Source organism: Trichogramma pretiosum, unplaced genomic scaffold (genome assembly GCF_000599845.2).
Source record: "Trichogramma pretiosum strain Unisexual culture from Peru unplaced genomic scaffold, Tpre_2.0 scaffold76, whole genome shotgun sequence".
In the NCBI taxonomy this organism is placed as follows: domain Eukaryota; kingdom Metazoa; phylum Arthropoda; class Insecta; order Hymenoptera; family Trichogrammatidae; genus Trichogramma; species Trichogramma pretiosum.
The window spans coordinates 422,123-439,918 of record NW_019640848.1 but is presented as its reverse complement, the minus strand read 5'-3'; the positions used below and the strand labels follow the sequence as shown (position 1 = coordinate 439,918).

The 17,796-nt window shown below is 34.7% G+C and overlaps 5 protein-coding genes across 6 annotated transcripts; 2 read left to right on the top strand and 3 right to left on the bottom strand.

The window, feature by feature from the left end:
• Positions 1–3,527: 3,527 nt before the first annotated feature.
• LOC106655677 lies at positions 3,528–4,290 on the bottom strand. The gene is made up of 4 exons (XM_023463594.1): positions 4,200–4,290; positions 4,006–4,128; positions 3,801–3,943; positions 3,528–3,726 (listed from the first exon to the last, which is right to left on the bottom strand). Exons 1-4 carry the CDS (start codon positions 4,260–4,262, stop codon positions 3,528–3,530), a joined length of 528 nt encoding a protein of 175 aa, XP_023319362.1. The 5' UTR covers positions 4,263–4,290.
• Positions 4,291–9,783: 5,493 nt separating this feature from the next.
• Positions 9,784–11,592, bottom strand: LOC106655710 (glutamate--cysteine ligase regulatory subunit). Its single transcript, XM_014376232.2, has 6 exons — positions 11,055–11,592; positions 10,904–10,966; positions 10,713–10,827; positions 10,422–10,621; positions 10,237–10,351; positions 9,784–10,157 (listed from the first exon to the last, which is right to left on the bottom strand). The coding sequence occupies exons 1-6, from the start codon at positions 11,139–11,141 to the stop codon at positions 10,015–10,017; spliced, it is 723 nt and encodes a 240-aa protein (XP_014231718.1). The 5' UTR covers positions 11,142–11,592; the 3' UTR covers positions 9,784–10,014.
• A 438-nt stretch (positions 11,593–12,030) lies between these two features.
• On the top strand, positions 12,031–12,854 carry LOC106655695 (transmembrane protein 14C). The gene is made up of 3 exons (XM_014376213.2): positions 12,031–12,264; positions 12,382–12,571; positions 12,651–12,854. The coding sequence occupies exons 1-3, from the start codon at positions 12,189–12,191 to the stop codon at positions 12,715–12,717; spliced, it is 333 nt and encodes a 110-aa protein (XP_014231699.1). The 5' UTR covers positions 12,031–12,188; the 3' UTR covers positions 12,718–12,854.
• A 149-nt stretch (positions 12,855–13,003) lies between these two features.
• On the bottom strand, positions 13,004–14,909 carry LOC106655693 (DDB1- and CUL4-associated factor 13). The gene is made up of 6 exons (XM_014376211.2): positions 14,840–14,909; positions 14,310–14,707; positions 13,887–14,203; positions 13,516–13,816; positions 13,252–13,415; positions 13,004–13,167 (listed from the first exon to the last, which is right to left on the bottom strand). Exons 1-6 carry the CDS (start codon positions 14,907–14,909, stop codon positions 13,080–13,082), a joined length of 1,338 nt encoding a protein of 445 aa, XP_014231697.1. The 3' UTR covers positions 13,004–13,079.
• LOC106655694 (DTW domain-containing protein 1) lies at positions 14,906–16,620 on the top strand. 2 transcript variants are annotated; one of them, XM_014376212.2, is made up of 5 exons: positions 14,906–15,252; positions 15,339–15,602; positions 15,675–15,815; positions 15,902–16,085; positions 16,153–16,620. In XM_014376212.2, the coding sequence occupies exons 2-5, from the start codon at positions 15,363–15,365 to the stop codon at positions 16,479–16,481; spliced, it is 894 nt and encodes a 297-aa protein (XP_014231698.1). In that variant the 5' UTR covers positions 14,906–15,252; positions 15,339–15,362; the 3' UTR covers positions 16,482–16,620. The 2 variants fall into 2 exon arrangements, with proteins under 2 accessions (XP_014231698.1, XP_023319361.1); XM_023463593.1 differs by having other exon boundaries at positions 14,906–15,602.
• Positions 16,621–17,796: the final 1,176 nt, after the last annotated feature.

The window sequence follows — 17,796 nt, the reverse complement described above, 5'->3', positions numbered from 1 at the left end:
GCGCTTATGTTAGCGAAGCTCGAGAGAGGCCTAGACGAGAGAGAGAGAGAGAGAGAGAGATGCTTTTACGTAATGCATGAACTTTCGGAATATTATTACGTACGTGCGGAGAGGTGAATCGAGGCGAAAGCGAGGGCATATTATAATATACGTATATATACACGTGTGTGCTCCTCTGAATGTATATATCGCAGACGTGCGTGGGCCGATACGTGTGTACGTCTATCTCTCTCCCTGCAGAGAAAAGCGAGCCGTGCATATATATGCGCTGCTCGCCTATAGCCGAGCTGTGGTAATCGATGATGCGGAATCGATGCCCATACTGCAGCAGCAACACAGCTACGAGGCGAATCATATTATATGCATAAGAGAGCGTTTATTCGCGTTAAAGTTAAAAAAATCCCTCCGCGCAGTTGTCGAGTTAGTTGCTGCAGCCAACTTTTTCCTCTCTAGTTTGCCGTAGCTTTTGCGCGTACGTGTAATAATCGCGCCCAAGAGAATTCGAGAAGGAAATCATACGGAAAGCGGAGGTAGGCGAGTGTACGTACGGACGGCAAATAAAAGTGCGAAACGAAGCAATCCGATAGCCTGAAATTTACATCGTCTATTCCGAATACGATACACATAAAACGGCTACATATTGGCTCGAATTTGAGACACTTGATAAACATTCGCTCTATCCTCTCAAACTCGCGTATAGAGAGAGAGAGAGAGAGAAGAAATTTAGCTGGAAATTATTCTCGAGTACATATCCTCGAGAGAGACGTGTGCACGGGCCGCTTCTCTCGGTCCGCGATGCATATATATAATATAAGCTTGCACAGGCGCGAGGAGAATATAGCTCGCGGGCGCCTCCTCTCTCGCGCTCGATGCATTCATCATCCGTGGAGGTCGTCGCTTTCGAGAGCTTCTGCCTGACGTCCAAACGCATTTTCCGATTAAATAATGACGATTGCCAGACACTCGTACAGAGTAACTATATCTTCGCGTTTAATGGAAAACCAAGGAAAAAAATCTATTTATGCGTGATTAATCGTTGGCCGATTCCGCGAGCGAGACGCACGTTTGAATATGTTTGTCAAGCCTTTACACGTCCGCTTGACTGTATTTATTTATTAAAAACTAATAACTTTCCCAGTCGCGCCCAATACAAACATAAAATTTACGCTCGGAGACATAAAAACGATTGCGATCGCTCGCAACGCGACGACTAATTGAAAATGATCATTTTCATATTATATACGTTTCGAAACACGGCTTTAAGACGTAATAATTCCTTATAGACGATATTAATGCAATGCATCGATTTTTCATATTACGGTGCTGCATATGAGTTTGTATGCCTGCGGGTGCTGCTGATATTTATATACAAACACTACAAAACTCATAAAAACTAGCGTTATAAAATGTTTATGAGAAAAAAGTGGGTGAATCAGCAACGACGCCTACTGTTTATATTTTCATTAGTATAGAGTGTCAAGCGACTTTTTCTGCGATCAAAACGTGAGAACATTACCTGCTCTCTCTATATTTGTTTCCATACTTCCGATTTATATTTGAATTTAATTATGCTGCATAATATTCTTTAACCCATATTTTTTAATTTATAAACTGGTCGATTTTCTCGTAAAACTTCTAGCACACCTATATTGATTATACTAAATAAAAAAATATATAAATAATAAAGCTTACATAAGCGTAGTTGGTATTTTAAAAACTTCGAGTGCGCTACTGTATCTCTCTCAGAGAGAAAGAGAGAAAAGTTTGTTTGGTGAAAAAAAATGTTAAAATTCCAATCGCCATTGAAAGTTTCGAGTCTAATTATGGTGTCGTTGAGCGCGCACGTATGTATAAGGTAGAGCAGGCAGCAGCAGTAGCAGCAGCATCTCTCTTTCTCTCTCTCTTTGGAGCAAAACGAGCATCGTGATATACATTGCCGACTTGCAGAAAAATAAAAGTAAAAGAAAGAATAAAGGGTTAAATAAGGCCCGAGCGCGCTTTAATCCCACCCTTTTCTCCCTCTTCTCGGGCAGTCGAGAAACGCCCGCCGCAGCATCTTTTGCAAATCAGCGCGGCTTTACGAATAGAGCGAGCGAGAGCAAGAGAGAAAGAGAGAACAAAAAAAAGCTCAAATGTCTCGTATGCATATATATAACGCAAGTTTAAAAAGGAGCAAAAGACTTTACGCGTGCGTGTGTAGTGCGTAAGACGGCGGCCAAAGCTATTCGCGCTGCAACAACCTCCCTCTCTCTCTCTCTCTTTCTCTTTCTTTCTTTTAAACGATCGTGTCCGTGCGCGCGCGCGCGCGTAGCGCGGATTTTTGCCGCGCGCAGCACATGCATATAAGCTTTCTCGGGAGAGAGAAAAAGAGAGAGAGAGAGAGAGAAGAATGAGAGGAAGCGCGCCTCCTTTGAGATATATCTCTCCTGCCCTGCGACTGTATGTGTGTTTATATAAACTGCAGCAGCGGCCGCACGAGCCGTGTATATTATATAGCTTTTTCGCTGCTGCATCTTTACTCCTCTGTACGCAGCATCTGCCGCGCGCTCGAGCCTTCGAGCTCGCTCGTTCGCGCGCCTCCGACCATTATGTAGACCAGCTCTCTCTCTCTCTCTCTCTCTCTCTCTCTCTCGCTTGCGCGCGACCAAACGCATTCATAATGTATATGTATGTGTGTATTTCTCCTTCGTTTTATCCACTCTTTAACTTGTTTCCGCCGAGCTTTTATCCACGCCAGCAAAAATGTCACCTGTACGTGTATTATGTGCACTGGCTGCGGAGCCCGAGCTGCAATCGCCTGCGCTTTACCGTGTATCTGTATGCATCGCCGCGCTTTTCTCGGAAATTCTACGTTTGGAAGCTACACGAGAAAAGAGAGGGATGACTGTATATGCCGAACGAGCTCCCGTCCAGGCCTCGGATGGCTCGAGATATGAACTTTTTTCATTTCATCCGCGATTAATGAATTATAATTAATGAATTATATTGCGTCGAGTCGATCGAGCTTTTACTCACTGAGCTTGCAACGTTTCGGAATTTTTCATTCGCGTTATCTCCCAACAATCGCCGTGTCAATTGTTACATCAAATTACGAAAACCAAATTTTGATCCATCCTCGAGAAAAGATTCTATTTACATGAAAAATTGTCACACACATAAGAGTGCATGTGAACCTATGAAATATTATTGGATTACTAAAATTTTTGAATACGAGTGTATAATATAGTTGGATGTAAAGGACGATATAAAATATATGTAGATCTATGTTTCGATTTTATGCTCAAAACCTCCCAGGAATTACTTTCATAGCAAACTTATAAATATTATGTGTTGCGATTTCACGTATATATGGGCGCCGAGTTTACATGTTTATATCGACGCTTTCCCTTCTTGCATTATGCACCACACAAACACTCGTAATTACCATTTTTAAGCTTTGTGGAAAATAATTTTAAAAACTTTAACTCGTCGAGTAATTTGTAATCCAGAAAAAAATGTACCATTTAAAAGAAATTTATTCAGTCATGTTAATGATCGACCGGTATCACAGAGTCGTAGGTGTACTTCGATCTTGAGTTTTCGTTAACACGATCGACAACTAGGGACCATAGATCGCTGATTTGTATGGTGATCTCACTCGAGATAATTTCTTCAAAATCCCTGAAAATATTTGGTTCATTTTTCCGTTCAAGATCGTTGCGGCCTTCCATAAAAATCTCCACGGCACTGCGAAAAAAGCAACAATTTGAACAATACGATTTTTAAATAAAAAACATCAATAGAAATTTTTATCTACTGACCCGTTATTAAAATCAATTTTCGAAAAAAGTAGAGTCTTGCTACTACTATCTACTTCAATGTTAGTGCTAACATTCATTGGCTCGATCGTGCAACGAATTTTTTTAGGCTCATCATCTTCATTAATTTTGTAATCGTAATTTACCTAACATAACAATCATGCATCAGTAGATGATTAAAAAACTTAATCTAATTATAAAAAATTACCTCAAGTTTTGGCCAATAAAAAGATACTGTTACGACAAATCTTCCGCCTGTCCGTATGTGGTGAAAGGAGTTTCCCACTACAGAAAATCTATCCATATGACCATTAAATAAATTGTATTCCAACTATGAAATATTTACATAAAAATTAATACGTCTGCTTTTTAAAAAAAAAATTCGTTTTAAATAAATCTTACGGTTTTTCCAACTTGCTTATCCATCAAGGATATAGATGGTTTCTCATGCAATTTTACTGCCATAATATCAAGAACGCCTTTAAGGAATGATTGTTCACTAATAACATATTAAAATACAATTCAACCGTAATTTTAAAAATAAAGTAAGTTTTCTAATTTTTTACTTATACTTTTTGAATCGCCAAGATGAAACTTGTTCCCAAGTAGGCTTATTTTGATATCCATCGGCGTTTACAATGTACGCGATAGCTATACACAAAATCGCTGCGAAAAAACGTTGGAAAAACATTTTTTCTTTTTAGTTTCGTCGGTAAAGAATGCTATAAAATGACTGAAAGAAATTTTAATGTATAACCAAGTATGTAGGAGTTTCGTGATTAACTAATCAATTCTTATCAGGCCTTACCATCTGAAGCTCATGTAGACGATATATTTTTATTCCACCAATATTTAAAATATAATAATGTAATATAACATGAGGCAAACATATTTATATCGACGCTTTCCCTCTTGCAGTAAGTACCACAAGAACACTCGTAAAGATTTCCAAAGTACCTAAACTTTGTGCTAACGATTCATGGCATTTATAGATAATCTATCGTAGTCGCAAGGATTTACATGAAAAATATTACTTGAAAAATATTAAAAAGAAAAAAAAATTCACAGCCCGAACAACGAATATTCAATTATAATCGGATAGGATGCATTTGAATACGCACGAGCGACTGTATGATATTACTCTGTATTTATATAAATTTAATTATAAAAAAAGAATCGAAGTAAAATGATTCGCTATCGCGGCCCATCGTCCTTATACCATTCGCTCGCATTACTCTATGTTTTCTCTTTTCTCTCTTTCCATACACATATATATATATATTCTCTGAACGTGCCTACACATATAGAGGCAAGGTTTGGTAGGCAAAAAGAGCACAGGCCAGCTCGGCAGCAGCAGTAGTACCTCGGAAGAATAAAAAGAGTAAAAAGAGAAACGGGCCCCGCCGCGAAGAGACAACATAAAGATTTAAGACTCGACGATGTGCCAATAAACATGCTGGGGGCCTCTGCTTCTGTTCCCTTACTCTCTTTTAGCACTGCCGACGCCGCCGCCGCCGCTGCTGCTGCTGCATCTGTAAAGATATAGGATATACGCGACGCGGTCCGGAGGATGGCAGTGGCGGTGGCAGCAGCAACAGCAGAAGCAGCAGCAGCAGAGAAGGAGAAACTGCTGCAACAGCAGCATTATACACACTTATAGACTCACATATCTTTTGCGAACGCGATGCAAATAGTGCGTTAGTCGAGAGAGAAAGAGAGAGAGAGAGAGAGATCGAAAAAAAGGAAAAAAGCTACGGAAGAAGAGGAAGAAGTAGAAGCGGAGGAACAGCGAGAGAAGAAGATAAGGGGACAATGCTGGAAAAATACCATCGAGGAGGTACACACATGCACAGCGAAGCCAAGAGTCGTATACGTATAGTAGGCTGCAGAGCGAGCAGTGGCCGTGCTTATGTCGAGCTCGCGCGACGTCACTTTATACACCGCGTGCGCGAGAAGATGTATATATGGATGTAGACTTTGCTCGCTCGTTTGCAAAAAAAATAAGGCGGCCTCCTGAACGAGGACTTATTTATGGAAATAATAGTCGAGTTTGAGAGGCGCAGGACCGCCAAAGTCTTTCGTCTGGCAAATAAAATAGCCTCGGAGATCTGTGCTATTTTTCGTAAATCGAATTGATACAAGCATTATTAGAACAAATTATAAGAACTGCTTACAAATGGCATATAAGCAAAGAGATGATAGATGTAAGCGATCCAAACAATAATTCAATAGTTTCCTTTATTGTTGAATTAATAATTAGGTTTTGAAAAGGTCAAAAAATGTCTGCAAAAACACGATCGAATTTTGTTAATCAACTGTTAATTATTCTTCCGGGCTTGGATCGGTCCAAATTCTCGTTAGCTCGCGCTATTTAGGCTTGTCTTGGTAAATGTATAAAACTCTACATAAATATATTCAAATTTATCCAATTGCCATCCGAGGCGCAACTCTTTAGGAGCCGTTTTACGTACGTACATATAAATATAATGCATACAAAAGCGTACGCGCGCCCTCAAAGGTAGACCGTGTAGAGTTATGCAGAAGCTGCATGCTCTTCTCGGTGCACCTGCGCTCGCGCACCTCAACGAGCCATATATACGCGAGTACAGCCAGAGCAGCCGCGCTACGCGTAAATATGCATATCTCTCGCTAGCGAGGATATTATAAGGATGGTTCATGATACTTACCAAGTCTATGGGGAGGATGGATGAAACAAAAACAAAATTGAATCAGAAGTAAAACAAAAAAGGTAGAAGCTTTTCCGTGTGCACGCGAAGGGCTACGCCACCGCATGCGTATACTTATAATAAGCACGCACACACGTACGAGCGGCAAAATTATGTGCGTAATAACATTAAGTTGCTAACGAATTTGAACGAGCTTTCGACTTTGTTTCGCCGTGATCTTGTTGAGTGGCTGCGCCGTGACTTTTTTTCTCGAGACTTCATCTGAGCACGAGAATATTAGATTTTGAATCTATTGCAAGGTTCGAAGAGAATCATGCGAGATTTTAAAGTCGTAGAAAAAAAATTGAATATATTTGTAAATGTTGACGTTTGTTGAAATAATATCAACAAAAAATATATAAGATGTAAATTAGACGACAGAGGGGGAGAGATTCAAGGTACGAGCAGTACCGATCGTTGTATGCATTAGCAATCATTACATCATTATTAAGGCCCCGATGGAGACTTTAACTGATGTGTACCGTATACACAGAAGCGCCGCAGCTCAGAGGATCGAAAGCGATTGACGAGATCGCGTCAGCGGTGCCAAGAGAGAGGCAAGAGATACGATACTCGATTCGACCGTTTGTGTCGCTATACGCGCACACCGAGTCGCTATTATATGGCTATAAATGTTGCCGTGAAGATATTCGATGGACAAACGTATAAGAAGGGAGACATAGAAAATCGTATTGTTGCGGTCTGAGACTTTTTTGGCCCTTGCAACAGCATTAACACTGCATATAAATATGATGAATTTTTATCATTAATGTCGGTAATCTGGTTTTTAGTTGATGTTGCGACAAGTAAACTGACCTCGCGTTCAAAGCCATCTGAATCTTCTAATGCTATACCATAAAAGTAATTAATTAAGTGGCCACCTGTACTTAATTCTCCAAAAACGGTTCTGGACCAACTTATAAAGTTTTCATCATGTATGTAGAACCTGTAAGTGATTAAATGTTCCATTTTTATTTCAGGTAGTTCATTAATCATTGGATAGATTGATCATACAAATTTATAGGAACATTCGTATTTCGATGCTTATTTTTCGAAAAATTTTCCGATTTCATGAAATATTTTGTATTTTCATAACACTCGTTATGTTACGGTTTTAATGAAACATTATTGTGTTCTTAATAACTATGCTCACCCGTCTGTAACGTTGTTTATATTATTGTATTATTTATATTATGTAGCGAAAAAATTACATGTGTAAATCATCAGATGATAAATCGTCTGAAACACCATAAAAAATTATGCCAAATCATCATCTGACTTTAAGACAATAAATAAATGAATTTCTATAAGTTGTCGATGTTTAAATTTATATTCTCGTTTGAATAACATGAATGCAGGAAAAATTTTAAAAATAGAGAAAAATAAATTCAGGATTAGTAACATCGTTTTCAAAATGCTTAACATATGATTTAAAGCAAATATTAAAATAAGATTTAATATATTTTTTATAATTAATATTATTTGTATAATATAATCAAATAAAATAATGAGCCATAAAATTACCTGCATCCTCCAAAGAACAAAGAAGTCTTGGAAATAATCAAAGAACACATGTTCATTTTTCCAACATTTTTAGGACCATCCATGACCCATTTTCAGTAACCCAAAATTTTCCTACAGAAGAAGAAATTTCAAAGGTCTCTCTGAAAATAGGTTCATGAAGTGGTTTTCGAAATAAAAGTGAAGATTTTTGAATGAAAAAAAGTAGGTACCAGATGCTACCGAAAATTGTTCGGCGAAGATCTGTTACTCGGAGGTGGGAGAGTCTTTTCAAAATTGAAATCCCTAATATTTGAACCCTGTAGATTCATTTCTTAAGAATCGACAGAGGCTCCAGGTTGAATTTTCTAAATTTTCTAACTTTTATTCTTCTTCCTCAAGACAATCATGGAAACATTTTTGAATAAATCAGGAAAAATACATAAAAATGAGAGAAACGAAATAGTAACCACTGGTAAGGGCGATAATTCAAATTCAATCGAAAATAGTGCTGATCGGTCGAAAATTTTATCGACTTTGAAACTCTTCATACCAATTCAATAACTGTTGTAATCGAACTTCACTCATAGCTAAGTTCGTTTGGTTTTTAATAAGAATTCATACTGATTAAAACATTACGGGACTTCAGTCTAAAAGACCTCCGTTTTTCATTTAAGCGCCTTGAGTGATCAATTATTGGTATACATTTGCCTTTTAGTAGACGCATCTGTACTTCCCTTTATTTAAAGTACCCACAGCACTCGTACAGTACAGAATTGGCACTGCTACGTATATATCTCTCGGGCATGCTGCAACTGCAGATAAACATCGAGAGGACGAAATGTACGGCTGACATTATATGTGGCATTAACATACAAAGTATGTCAGAGGCTCGTTCGGCAGCAGTCCCACAGCAGAGCCAACCTATCGTCCACTTGGGCATGCAGAGGCACCGCGAGAGCACATATAATAGGTGCTACCGATCGTCTCTGACGCGGTATAAGATAGATACCTATATGTAAAGGATGCGATAGGCGTGAGAGCTCGTCTTACACACATAAACCTAACTCGGTACCAAGAAAAAAAACGTGAATCTAGTGAAGTAGGGGCTCTGCCTATGCCAACCTAAGTACCCTCGTTATTATTAACGGCATACTCAACATAAGGATAGCCCCTACTAATTTACATTTATATTTTAAGATTATTCCCGAATTAGAATCCTTATAAAGTGTACAGTACAGACCCCACCCAAACTCACCCATCTCGCGTCTTTTTCATTTGTATATGTACAGCATATAAATCTTATCTTTCTGAACCTCTTATTTTCTCTCTTTCTCTCTTCTCCATTTTTATCCGCGCACTATCTTCTCTTTGGACGCGATCGTACTTGCTTTATATAGAGAGAGCTTTTTTACATTTCTTTTCTACCTGTCGTTTAAATGGTTGTATATACGCGCAAATATTGGCAGGATAAAAGAAACGTATTTACGCAGGTGACACTTGGATGCAAGGAGAGAAGGAGAGAACTTCCCATGCCCGGACAGTGTAAAATATTTATAAGCGTGTATAGGCAGTACACGTTTGAGTTTCGTGGGCTGTTCACCATTAGCTGTTAACTTGGCAAGTTCAAGATGTTGTGAATGCACGAGTTATCAGCTTCAAAAATTCTTGAATGATATTCAACTATTAATAAATATTTCAAATTTGATAATCAAATTTCTTAATTAAAAGAAGTAATTTGTAAATATTTCATAGAAATATTTCTTTGAAATACGAGATTTTATTACTCAGGTGCATAATTTATATAAAAATTTCAAATTTAATATTTAAAATTGTCTTAACGTATATAATTAAATAAACTCTAACAGCTAAATCTTAAGTTGTCCAATATAATACACTATGAACAGATTCAAAAGTGTTGTACTTGGTACAAGATAACAAAGAATATTATTTTTAATACTATGAGTAAAAATTATTTGTGTTGCTTAATTTTAAGAACTTCTATTTATATGAATTAAGTAACCTTTGGCTGATAATACACCTCTACATTTGACATGTACTTGGTAGCGTACAACCCAGTTCAATTCAGTTTGCTCTCCAAAAAATTCAGTTAAGGATTCTTTTGTTATTATTGCTGTAAAAAGTTCATTACATTGTATTAAATTTTCATAATCAATGAATAAGTTAGTTATAGAAAATATTTTAACACTTACGATCAGGATCACTATGTGTCAATAATTGTATGTCATTTTGTTTGGTGAATTCTTGTAGAGCCGGAGGAACGACACAGCATGTTGCAAGATTAATCTGAATAATATTTGGTTTTATCTAAAAATAATAGAAAAATAAATGAACTTCATGACTTATTAAGATAACTTTTTACAGATAGTTCTCTTACATTTGCCCAGTTATAGAATTGTATAAATTTATCTGTATCTACATCACTAACACCAATACTGACAAGCCTTTTATTATTATGATATTCTTCCAACACTTTCCACAAATTTTGTAATACGGGCAATATATTATCTCCAGTTTCTTCTTTTTCCAAATGTACTACCAAGGATTCTATAACTTCAGTATTGAGCACCTCAAAAACTAAAATACAACATGAATTAAATTTTAAGTATCGAACAATTTTACTATTCTGAACAAATAGATTTTTATTTATATATTATTTATATATTACCTCTATCAAATGCTTCTCTTAGGTTTGTTGGATCTAATTTGCTGAGCAATACTTTCACAGCTATTTTTAGCTCTTTTCTATCTAAATTTTCAGAATTAATATTGGCATCATTGGGCTTCAAAATAATGATTACATTAAACCATGATAAATTTTGTATTACATTTAAATGAAAAAGTTTATGCACTACATACAATTTCTGTTGAGTCACCTTTGCTTTTGAAATCACTCAAGATTATTTTCAAAGCTTCTGACAGCTAAAATCAGACATAAAGTTTTTAAAAAAAATTCTTTTTACTAAATAATGTAATTAACTAACAAACTATCTTGACAAAAAATGTGTACCTCATCTCTTGAATTTAAACCAGCTTTCTTTTTCAACTCGTTATACTGAAGGATATTTCCAGTGCTGTAAAAGTTTCTGCTTGACATTTCTGCAATTAGATTTAAAAAATGCCTCACGAAAACTGAAACACTTGCCAATAGCACAGGTGCAGAGACTCAATGAAACTTGGCGTAACGCGGAAATTGCTAGATAATGATTAAAATCACGCGTTTTTAAAAAAATGTCAATGGAAGTGACTTGCACGTTCTTAGCGCACAGCTTATCTTTTCAACTGAAGTGTGTATAATGTTTGCGCTACTTTATGAATAACCTTGAATTATATTAGTTTCGCATATCCTGTTTTAAAATGTTTATAGTGTTGCCACGGTTATTACAAGCCACGAGAAAGAGGATAGACTCGTTAATCGGACGATCTTCAACAAAATAAAAAAATGGCTTTAACTGACAGGATGTAATAAAAAAAATTTAATGGTTATAAATAATTATTTCGCACATGTGCTCGGAATGTGTATGAGGAATTGCACTAATACTATTAGATTTCATATCAGTAGATGAATCGTGACATTTCACAACAAACACATGGCGCCCTCACGATGAGACTTCATTAACGATACTTTTCAAAAACGTTCGGAAAAATAAAATTTTTATTGTTCATGACGAAAATTTCGTTAACGATTTGATTTTTAATAATTGTAATTTGTTTTATAACTTGAATAAATAATTATTCAACCATAAATATACAGTGCACCAAAACCAATAGATAATAAAAAAGTTAGTAATTATACAATGAGCTTTCAATTATTAAACGACAACAAGTTCAGAATATTGATATTCTTTTTCAATTGATGAATTATTAATTTTTCAAAGTAACTCAATTGACAATTCATTCAATATGCAAATTGTATGTGTGAACTGTGATCGCAGCGACGCTATGATACGCTCGAACATTTATAGGTACTATTTTACCGATGTTAGTATTGCAGATTGAGACTGCTTGACATTTCACGGCTTATATTATTGCTATTTCGCGTGATTACTTGGCAAAAAGTAACAAGACCCATACGATTTTGTCACACACCGAAAACCGATTACAGATTGTCAATTCGTAATTTTACATCGTGCGATACGTAAACATGCCACTCGATCTTCCAGGATTTGCTTATGCAGCTTTTGTTGCAGCCGGTGGAATTATGGGTTATGTCAAGTCCCGTAAGTGTTTTGTTATAAGCTGAGATTGACAAGTGTTTTGGTTCTTCAGAGTCAAAGTTGTTTTCACATTAGCTCTTGTTGAAACGATGATTGTATGATAAATTATCTTTCATATAGAATCAATTCCATCATTGGGAGCAGGACTATTATTTGGTAGCATCATAGGATATGGAGCATACCAAACTACGCAAAATCCTCAAAATTATGGAACTATTTTGGGTAGCAGTGCTGCACTTGGGGGAATGATGGGTTATCGATTCTATAATTCTGGCAAAATCATGCCTGCAGGACTTCTTGCCGCAGTCAGGTACATTATTTAATATTTTTGAAATGGTTTCTATTAAGTTTTAATCAAGAATGTAATTTGAAAAATATTTATTTTTCAGTGCCGTGATGGTTCTCAGATATGCATCAAGAATTCTTAATTCATCACAGTCTGTAAAAATGCAATAATCATATTTAAATCTGTAACTCTTGAATGTTGCGATATAACAAATTGTATGTAAGTTGGTTGTATTTATTATGAATTTTATAATCATGTGCATGGTATAATTTTAAAGTTATCAAATTATAATACATTTTAATAAAAGCCTGAAGCAAAATTTATTATTAAACAATTTAATCCTTTCGACACAAAATATATAATATACTAATGGTGTTCAACATTATGCATACAAATCAGCCGCTAAATTCACTTCTTTTCTTCTGAAACTTAAATAAAATTACAATAAACTAAAAATTCATTTAAAAAATAACAAACTTTATTGAATCTAAAATATTTACAACTAAACAAGTTAAAGTAATTGTTAAAGTTCTTAACGATCCTCTCGCACAACATGCTTTTCTCTTTCGGCAACAAAAGGAACTGAACCTGGCTTTGAATGACGACGACGATTGGATTCTCTGTAATAGGAATGGAAATATAATTTATAGAATAAGAATTAGACATAGATGACTGTATAAAAGTAAACTACAAAAAGAACATACTTTCTCTTTTGACTCTCCGTAATTGTACGATGCTCGTTTCTTGCGTTGAAAATATGTTTGGGAAGTTTTCTATGATTTGCAATACGTCGTACTTGTGGATGAGCTGCAAACTTTTCTTTCAAAGCTTCGCTATAATTTAGAGCAGCTTTTTCTCTTGGTTTCAACTAAAATGCAATGAGAAAAATTTTAACATGAAATTGAAGTTGACTCAAATATATTGTTGTCAATTTTTTATAATAAAATAAATTGATCTATAATACTAACCACTCCCAGTTTTTCTGAACTCTTAGCTTTCCAAATTCGAATATTCATCTCATCACTTCCACTAAGAATATATTTGCTATCACTTGTCCAGGCAACACAAGTGAGTCTCTGCATTCTTCTATTAGTGTAAACTTCACGAGAATGACCTTTCTGTGTTTCAAATATTCTTACTGATCTATCATATGATCCAGAAACAAATTCTCTGCCATTTGGGTTGTAATCAACATCTGTTACTGCATTCACATGATCCTTATGAACATTGACAGGTGTTTTCAAATTACGTGTGTCATATGTATACAAACTAAAAATTAATATAGACTTAGTTATTGGAACAATTTACAATTTCATATTTAGCAAAATAAGTTACTTACTTGTAATCTTCACTAGCACAAGTAAAAGTAAATGCTTCCATAGGATTCCAGGCCATTTTGTTTGCTCGAAGTCTCATGATGACTCTTCTTATAGCGCCTGCAGCTCTTGTATCATATAATATGATGCTGCGATCGCTAGCACACGAAGCTAACAAATTAGTTTGCACTTGATTGAATTTAACATCATGTAAACTGTCAACTCCCCATTTAAAACTATTTATAGGTTCATTTCTAGTTTCTTCCCACAACTGACAAACTTCTCCACAGGTAGCAAACATTGGATCTGTACGATGGTGTGAAATAGCAGTAATTATCGTCTGTAAATTACCAATTATGGTCAAATAATTATTCATATGTAAGTAAGATATATTTGGTATTTTTTAAAAAAATTTAAAACTTTTACATTGTGATATCATTACTAACCTTACTCAAAACTGTATTAGTTGGTTCATCTTGTTTATCTTCTTTAGGGTTTTCACAACTCCAAGTCTTGATTGTTTTGTCATCACCAACGGTCATGAAACTCTGACTGCCAGGTGAATATGTGATACCTCGAACAATTCCATCGTGGGCCAAAATTGTGCGCATGCATTCTTTTCTAGGCAAATCCCATACTTTGACTTCGCCATCGAAACTTCCACTTATCAAAATTTGCAAACGACTAGGATGTTTACATATGGATGACACTGAATCTTTGTGTCCATCCAAATTTCCAATAAAAGGTTTGGCAAACACTTTATCGAGTTTAACGGCGTTCAGAGCCCTTGTGTACTCTCTAGGAGCTTGGAAAGGATGCAATGCTGGATCATAATTTCTTGGGACTGAAAATTGATTTTAATTCAAAAATTTAGTTTGTTTTGTAGTTGAATCTTTTCGGTGAAATTCTTTACAGATATGAAATTAATAGAATTCAATTTTAAGGTTAACATTGTGTTATGAATTAAATTATTTACCTTTGTGGATGTCCAATTTGGTCTCACGCAAATGTTCGTCAGGGTTTCTACTCAAAACTTTCACCTTCATTTTTCAATTATTTTATTTATCAATTATAAACACTACAAGCAACTGATCACACGTGCACACCAAGTTTGATTCCCATGTGCGAGCGGTATTCCGTAAGTGACTGCTCAATGTGAAACTTACACCGTTAGTCGGTTACTCAGCCGATGTCGCTACTTGCTGCTAGAAAACACTCCATCAATGGATTTTTGTGCAACGTTTTACTGATTGCGATTTCAAAGAAATTTCACGAGAATAAAAAAATTTATAATTTTGTCATTTTGAATGAATAAAAAATTAACTCAACGTGCTTAAAGAAGTTTTACTACAGAATTTATTACATATTTAAAGTTGTAATGTTTTGAAAGTACGAATATTTCAACAAACGTTTCGAACGAGAGAGCAGACGAATTTACTAGCCGTCATTATACTACCATGCGATCGTAATTTTAGGTGGAAAATACAAGGTAAACAAACATGTCAGAAGCAAATTCAAAAAGCATCGAAGAAATTCAAGCTGAAAATCAACAAATCTTAGAAGAAAAGCAGAAACTTATTGACCATGCTCCCTTTGAGCGTTTAAAAATTGACGATGCCAGCTGTCTCGAGACAATAGAATCCAGAGAGATCTGTGGCAAATGTTTCAAGTCCCGGAAATTTTTTTGTTATACCTGCTACACACCTGTCATCGACGAAAAATATTTACCACGACTTAAGGTATTTTAACTAATTATTATTGTGGTCCATCTGAATTTATGATTTAAAATTGAAGGATGACAATTATTTTAGCTTCCGATTAAAATTGACATCATCAAACATGCCAGAGAGATAGATGGTAAGAGTACTGCAGCCCATGCTGCTGTACTTGCCCCAGAAGATGTGAAAATTTACATCTATCCTGAGTTTCCAGAAATTTCAAAAGATGAAAAAGTGAGTCTTTTATGATGAGTGGTAAATTTATTATATTTATATTTTAATGATCAAACTCAAACGAAATATGTTTTAATGAATATTAGGTAGTTCTAATTTTTCCCAGTAAGAATGCTATGAGCATAGAAGATTTATTCAAAAGAAAGAAAGATGAAGATGGTCAAGTAGTTTTTGAAACAATAAAAAATCAATTTCCAGTTACCAGAGCAATATTTATTGATAGTACGTGGCATCAAACTAAGTCAATATACAAAGATCAGAGACTACGAGGTTTGTTTTAATAAAAATATTAAAAATTCTACAAATAAACTTCATTAAATTTAAACTTTTATTACAGACTTACCATGTGTAGTACTCAAATCTCGCATTTCGCAATTTTGGAGGCATCAAAAAAATAGTCCAAGATGGTATTTGGCAACCGTTGAAGCATTACATCAATTTCTACTTGAATTACATACAAATGCCTTTGGAATAGTTGAGAATTATGTAAAAACTGAAACAGATGTCTCAAAAACATCAAAAACTGTTACAACAGAGTCTGATTTATGTGGGCCTTACAATGGACAATATGATAACTTATTATATTTTTTCAAATTTATGTATGAAACTATACATCGCTACTATGATCATGAAAAATTGTGGGCCTATAAAAGACCTTTAATATAAAATTCATTTATTAAATTAGAAAATATATAAACTTATAGTATTGTTATGTAAAATTTGAAATTTTATAGAAACAAGTTCTAATTGCTGAAATGAAATTCATGATTTATTCTATATTTTCAATAAAGTTATAAAAAACAAATGAAAGTATTTTTATAACCATAAAAACATAATTTCAGTAACTTTTATTGAAAAATTAAAAACAGAAAATTATTAATTATGAAATGTTAAAATTATATAAAAAATGGAAAACTTTCACAATGGTAAAACAAATATCGCATTTAAAAAACAAATTTTATTGAAAGCAAAAGTATTATAATTTTATGCAACTCATAATAATTACAATTAATTTTCAGATACTAAGCAATTAAAATCATCAAGTAGCATAGAATTTTTCAAGCAATTAAGAGAGTACCAGGAACAACTTGAATGTGTAGAAAAATTATCCCTTAAAACAACAAGCAGTAATGCGACAAATCATGCATTTGAACAAATATTAAATTTATCAACAAGTACTATCGGTGAACCAAATAGTCAATCATTTGAGTCGATAAGAAGTTCATCAACTGCAAACTTTTTAGAAAATTTATCTGAAAAAAGTTTATCAAATAAAGGTGATGGTTCAATGACACATGAAAACATTTCATCTCATAAAGAAATACCAGTGCAAATTCAATTAGAAGGTATTCCCCTGACACTTCTTGTACGTGTCCCAAATAGTGCTTTCAGCATAATACAAGAAAAGTTGGCGTGTAATGATGTGCTATATTCTTTGTCTCAAAAATCAATTATAAAAACAGTAAAGTCCAAAAAATCAAGTTTTTTTTCATCGTTTCAAAAATTATTTAAAAATAAAAAGAAAAATATACATGAGTCCACCAGTAACAATGATAAAAAGAAAAATATTCCAGTGGTTAATCATCAAAAAGAATATTCTTTAAATTTTTCTAAAAAAGACTCTATTCAGAGCCATCCAACTGTTGATTTAATTCATCAGAGAAGTATGAATGAAAGTATATTTGATCCTAATTCGACTGCATCAAAAGATACTATATCAAATCTCTCAACTATACTGAAAGAAAAAAGAACAGATACTTTGATTGTATCAGAAGACGTAAGATCAAATTTTTCAACTATAACAGAAAATAGACCAGATCTTCAGACTAGATCAAAGCCTGCACTTATTTGCACTGAAAGCGAGTTTGATGGAAAACGAAGTAATTCTCTGCACCCAAATGTTATGATAGAGCATAAAGTCATTCCAAATGATAATAAGGCTTCAGGCTCATTTTCCATTAAAATAATAAATCAAGTTCCC

Coding starts and splice junctions, on each gene's coding strand:
- LOC106655677 (XM_023463594.1), bottom strand. CDS start 4,262: ATGGCAGTAAAATTGCATGAGAAACCATCTATATCCTTGATGGATAAG. Junction 3,944..4,005: donor TTTATTGGCCAAAACTTGAG/GTAATTTTTTAT, acceptor TTGTTATGTTAG/GTAAATTACGATTACAAAAT. Junction 3,727..3,800: donor AAAATTGATTTTAATAACGG/GTCAGTAGATAA, acceptor CTTTTTTCGCAG/TGCCGTGGAGATTTTTATGG.
- LOC106655710 (XM_014376232.2), bottom strand. CDS start 11,141: ATGTCAAGCAGAAACTTTTACAGCACTGGAAATATCCTTCAGTATAAC. Junction 10,967..11,054: donor GTTTAAATTCAAGAGATGAG/GTACACATTTTT, acceptor GTCTGATTTTAG/CTGTCAGAAGCTTTGAAAAT. Junction 10,352..10,421: donor AATTCTATAACTGGGCAAAT/GTAAGAGAACTA, acceptor TATTATTTTTAG/ATAAAACCAAATATTATTCA.
- LOC106655695 (XM_014376213.2), top strand. CDS start 12,189: ATGCCACTCGATCTTCCAGGATTTGCTTATGCAGCTTTTGTTGCAGCC. Junction 12,265..12,381: donor TATGGGTTATGTCAAGTCCC/GTAAGTGTTTTG, acceptor TCTTTCATATAG/AATCAATTCCATCATTGGGA. Junction 12,572..12,650: donor GGACTTCTTGCCGCAGTCAG/GTACATTATTTA, acceptor TTTATTTTTCAG/TGCCGTGATGGTTCTCAGAT.
- LOC106655693 (XM_014376211.2), bottom strand. CDS start 14,909: ATGAAGGTGAAAGTTTTGAGTAGAAACCCTGACGAACATTTGCGTGAG. Junction 13,416..13,515: donor GTTCAGAAAAACTGGGAGTG/GTTAGTATTATA, acceptor ATTGCATTTTAG/TTGAAACCAAGAGAAAAAGC. Junction 13,168..13,251: donor ACGGAGAGTCAAAAGAGAAA/GTATGTTCTTTT, acceptor TTCCTATTACAG/AGAATCCAATCGTCGTCGTC.
- LOC106655694 (XM_014376212.2), top strand. CDS start 15,363: ATGTCAGAAGCAAATTCAAAAAGCATCGAAGAAATTCAAGCTGAAAAT. Junction 15,603..15,674: donor AATATTTACCACGACTTAAG/GTATTTTAACTA, acceptor CAATTATTTTAG/CTTCCGATTAAAATTGACAT. Junction 16,086..16,152: donor CAAAGATCAGAGACTACGAG/GTTTGTTTTAAT, acceptor CTTTTATTACAG/ACTTACCATGTGTAGTACTC.